The 5228-nt window shown below is 43.2% G+C and overlaps 1 protein-coding gene across 1 annotated transcript in view; it reads left to right on the top strand.

Annotated features, from left to right (window-relative positions):
- Positions 1-1141: 1141 nt before the first annotated feature.
- LOC107209383 (RUNX family transcription factor 1) overlaps positions 1142-5228 on the top strand; it is a 126854-nt gene continuing 122767 nt past the window's right edge. The window contains exons 1-2 of the mRNA XM_015639050.1: positions 1142-1274; positions 1481-1594. Coding sequence (XP_015494536.1) covers positions 1540-1594 — 55 coding nt within the window. The 5' untranslated portion in view covers positions 1142-1274; positions 1481-1539. The remainder of the gene's footprint in view (positions 1275-1480; positions 1595-5228) is intronic.

Below are 5228 nucleotides of genomic sequence, written 5' to 3'. Positions count from 1 at the left end.
GACATTGGGAGCTCCTGGGACAGTGGGAGGGGTCCCTGCCATGGCACTGGATGATCTTCGAGGTCTCTTCCAACCCATTCCAGGACTGTTTAAGCCTCTCTGGTTCAGCAAACTGTCTTTTTAAAAAGGAAAATCAAATGCACACTCCCCCCAGCTCCCAGTAACTCCAGCAGGAAGCCAGGACACCCTGGCAGTGTTTCCACAAGAAATTCAGGCAGTGACAGGTCTCTATGTCCATAGCTGCAATAAACAGAATAATCCAAGTGGATTAAGCACCCATTTTTTTTTCCAGGTATTCCCATTTCTTGGAGTAGTAATTGAATTTTCTTCTCTCTTCTTCATTGTCACAGCTAGAGACAAAACTTCCAACTGATGATTGGTGTAGGCTTTTTATTTTTAGGGGTTTTTTTCCTTCTTCTTTTGGGGAGGGAGAAGACAAAGGAAGGACCTGTAGGACTGGATCCCATGGAAGACCAAGATTTCCTGTGATCTTCCAGCACCCCTTAGAGGGTGCCATCATAGAGATTCCAAATAAAATTGGGACTTTTTAAATCTCCCCCATTTTTAACCATTTTCTTTAAAAAAAAAAAAAAAAAAAAAAAAGTTGGTACTTTTTATTCTCCTCTGTTTTTTTATCATTTTCTTGAAAAAATAAACCTCATTACAGTGCTCTTTCCCCAGACAGGGGTCTTCCCTCCAGCTGATTCCCAATGTTTTACAGGATGAGTTCCACATCCTGCTGCCTTCACAGCAGCCTCAAACCCAGGTCTGAATTCCTATGGAATAAGCAGCAAATGAAATCGCTATCAAAATAAGCAGGAGCTCCAAAAAAACCTCAAACAACCAAACGAGAGGAGTTGAACTAACTCATCAAAGACCTTTTGGAGCATCAGGGCTGGTGAATCACCACTTTTTCCCTCCCTCAGCAACTCCATCCTTGCCTGGAGCCCCAGGGAGGGCAGGTGGAGTGGGAAGGGCATGACTTCAGCAAGTTAAAAAAAAAAAAACCCTTCCCTAAAAAAAAAAAAAAAAAAGAAGCAGAAAGTCGACATCACCCCAGTCATGTGATGGAAAAGAACCAATGGAGGCAGGTCCTGGAAAGGGGAACAGTTAAATTTGTAATTTGGGTTGTGTGAAACACTTCTTTGGGCCTCATAAACAACCACAGAACCACAAGTTGGGTACAGAGGCAGTCACCCAAGAGCGGGTCCGGGATATTGGTCAGCAGGGAGGGCGAATCGTTGTGCCTGCAAACCACAGGGTTTCGGAGGGTGGTAAGCATCATCAACCACAACCAAGCCGCTATTTTTTTTTTTTTTTATTTTTATTTCCCCCCCCTCCTTCTTTTTAAGAAAGAATTTCGGAGTTCTTTGAGTAAAAGTACCTCAGGATCCGCTCCCGAGACGCCGGGATGGAGCCGAGAGGGATGGCTGGGAGGAGGGTGGTGACAATGACCAATCTTCATTTTTCACTCCCCAAGGTGGAAGAACCCCTAAATTCCCTCCCAGTGAAGAGAGAGTGAGTTTTAAAGAGGAAAGGATGGCTTCAAACAGCATATTTGAGTCACTTCCTTCTTACCAGCACTTCTTGAGAGGTAAGTGCCATTCAGATTTTCTAAATAGATGTTTTGCTTGCCCATGGTTCAGAAAATGCATGTTTGGAGAGGATCTGGGCACTTCCTTGTGGTACAGGGGGTTTTTTGCACTTGGCTTTTCTGGGGGCTGCTATCTGAGCTCTCAGAAATATCATCTCATTGCTTATCAGTTCAAGAGATTACAACAAGGACTCATTTAAGCTGTTCAAACAACCATTGCATTCTCGTGAATTTGCTCTTCCTAAACCCCAGTGGGCTGGGATAACTCCTGGGAATTTCTGGAGGTACAAGAGTGGCAGCCCAGGCTCCTTTTGGGTTCTTTTCTGGGGACTTTTTGAGCAGCTGCCATGACAAATGACAGTGCAGGGAGGGAGCAGCAAGCCCAGCCAGCAGAGCAGGATTTAGGCTGGGTTTAAGGCTCAGAAAGAAGCTTAAGGAACCTGCTGAAAGTTTGCTGCAACTCACGTGGCTCGGGGAAAGGAGTGCTGGGGATGGGCTCTGAGGATGCTCCGATGGCCGAAGGAGCAGCTGCAGCCCTGGAGGAGCTCCGGGGGGAAGCGAAGGGCTTCACCCAGCAATCTGTGTTTTGTCACCAGTGACCAAGAGGTTGTAACGTTCTTGTCATGTTCTCACCACCCCCCGTGGAGCTGATGCTTTAGTCATGGCTTATTCACACAGCTCAGCCCGGCGCCGGCACGGGAAACTTCTCAGTTTCCCGGGAATTACCTTCCCAAAGAACTGCTGCAGATGAACTTTTCCCCTGGCCACGCTGTCCTGCAGTGGGGCTGGGCCCACGTGGGTGACAGGGACCTGTCCCAGGCCAGGCTTGGCCAGAGAGCAGAGCTTCAGAGCTGGTTCCAGCCCCAGAGCACCCGTGAGTCAGGAGTTTATTCCCATTAATAACGGGGAATGCGGAAGGCTGATCCCAGCTGCTGTGTCACAGCTCCTGAGGGTCACAGCTCCCCGGCAGGGCAGCCTGCCCAAATCCTACCCGGCTCTGCTGCTCAAACCTCTTCCCCCACCTCCACCCCCGCCCTTCTCCTCATATCCAAAGCTTTTTCTCCGTCTTTTTCCTGGCACTGCAGCCTGTGAGTCACCAACACCTTTGTGCCTGGGTGGGGGAGATGCTCAGTGGTGAGCAAGAGGTGCCCAAGTGCTGACATTGCTCAGCACCCCCAGCAGGGAAAGGAAGCAATACTGCTAAAATAACAAGCAGGATCTTCCTTCGTCAGCCTTTTAGTTTTTATTTTTTTTATTTTTAATTTTATTTTATTTTATTTTATTTTATTTTTAGCTCAGCCAACTGCTCGGTGTTTAATCTGTAGCACAGGAAGGGTTCTTGAGGAAATCTTGTGCGTGTGTGATAAAGAACAGAGTGAACCTCGTGGGGCAGTGCCAGACTGGACTGGGATGGGGAGCAGGGGTCGTGTGGTTGGCAGGAACCCAAAAAATTTGAGAGCAGCTGGTTGAGAACCAAGGGCTGACTCGTCCAGAAAAGGAGGAGTTTCTTTAAAGCTGCTTAATCCAGCAGGAGATTTAGCTCAACACCACAGAATTATGTTTATTTTTGTTCTTACTACTCGTTTTTGACTCAATTAAATGTTGCTCCCGCGCCAGTATTTCATTTCCTTTGGGGCATGGGCTACAAGCAGTGTAGGGATGTGGCCCTTGGGGACAGGGTTTGGGGTGATGCTGGTGGGGCTGGGGTGGCACTGGATGGTCCTGGAGGTTTTGAGGTGAATTAATGGAGAAGCTCTTCCTGCTCTGAAGGCTGGAAGTCATCTGGGTATCTTAGGAACTCCTGGAATGTTCTGGGCCAGGCTGGATGGGGTTTGGAGTAAGCTGGGATAGTGGGAGGTGTCCTTGCCCATGGCAGGGGGTGGAATCAGATGATCTCCAAGGTGCCTTCCACCTCGAATCATTCCTTGTTTTTATATTTAGACACAATTTTCTATTCAGTTTTGGCAGCCCAGGCACAGATCCTGGCAGGAGATCCTGCAGAACCTTGGGCAAAGAGGTTTTTCCTGCCGAAAACCTCAGGTCCAACACTTGACTTTTGTAAATTCATGAAAGAAACGCTTCATCATTGCAAAAGAACACGGTGCGTGTGAGCGTGGAACGGTTTTCCAGCAGTTCCCTTTTCTTTCCTTTCTCCACTCCAACGAACTCCGGGCAGTTTCAAAATCCTGGGCACAGCAAAAGGAACGTTTGGAGCAAGAAAAATACTCATCCCTAGGGTGGGTCGTTGTCAGGGTGTTTCTCAACAGGTTTTGCAAAGAAACGTCCCCAAAGCGCCTCTTCCGCGCTATTCCCGCCAAAATTTATTGCGCTTTCTCCCTCAACCGAAATCGGGAAGGGAAAGGGGAACAAAAAGCTCTTTTCTCCGTGGATTTCCCTTTATCGGGCCGTGCAGCTCTGTGGGAAGGAAGCCCATCATTCTTGTGGAGCTTGATAGTGATAAATATTGATAAACTGGGGAGAGGAGCGGGGAGGAGGCGCTGCCGCGGGATCTGAGGGTGATCCCGGGTCCTGTCGCGCCATTCCGCTCCTCGCCGGGAATGAGGAGCAATTCCCAGCACATCCCAAGGAAACCTGCTGGGATGGGCCTCGAAATGAGGCCTGCAGCTAAAGAGTGACCCTGTAGATTTTAGAGGAGGACAAAATAATTACGTCACACACACCCTTAATTTTTATACTTTCTTTTATCACTTCTAATTTTTTATTGTTTCTAATTTGTATCATTTCTAATTTTTACAATTTCTGATTTTATCATTTCTACTTTTATCATTTCTACTTTTATCATATCTAATTTTATCATTTCTGTTTTTATTATTTCTAATTTTTATAATTTCTAATTTTTACAATTTCTAATTTCATAATTTATCTTTTTATTATTTCTAATTTTTATAATTTTAATAAAAATTATAGTATTTATTATAATTATTATATTTATTTTTAATTTTTATAATTTCGAATTTTATAATTTCTACTTTTATAATTTCTAATTTTATAATTTTATTTTTATTATTTCTATTTTTTATTTCTAATTTTTATAATTTCTAATTTTATCATTTCTACTTTTGTCATTTCTACTTTTTATAATTTTTAATTTTTATAATTTCTATCATTACTTTCATCATTTCTACTTTTACCATTTCTAATTTTTATCATTTCTACTTCTATAATTTCTGCTTCTATCATTTCTAATTATTATCATTTCTAATTTTTATAATTTATAATTTTTATAATTTTTAATTTTATCATTTCTAATTTTCATAATTACTACTTTTTCCATTTCTAATTTTATCACTCCTTAATATTTTATTACATCGCAACAATTTAAAATTTCCTGATGATTTTTGCCTATAAAAGAAAACAGAACTAATATTTGTGTGCAGCTCAAAATAGCACCAAGCACAATATTTTCCAGGAGGGCACTTTTCCCTCATTTTTTGCTGCAAGGTCTGATCCTTTCAACCTGCAAAGAAGGTTTATTCCTGCAAAAAATGGTTTTGCCTTTGTGATTTTTTTTTTATTAATTAATTATGGCTGTGGTGCGACATTTGGATGGTTTGTTCTCGACTGGGAGCACAATTTTATAACAGCACAGTATAATATATATTATATATTATAT

The sequence above is a fragment of the Parus major genome, chromosome 1 (genome assembly GCF_001522545.3).
Source record: "Parus major isolate Abel chromosome 1, Parus_major1.1, whole genome shotgun sequence".
In the NCBI taxonomy this organism is placed as follows: Eukaryota; Metazoa; Chordata; class Aves; order Passeriformes; family Paridae; genus Parus; species Parus major.
This window is presented reverse-complemented; position numbering and strand designations above follow the sequence as displayed.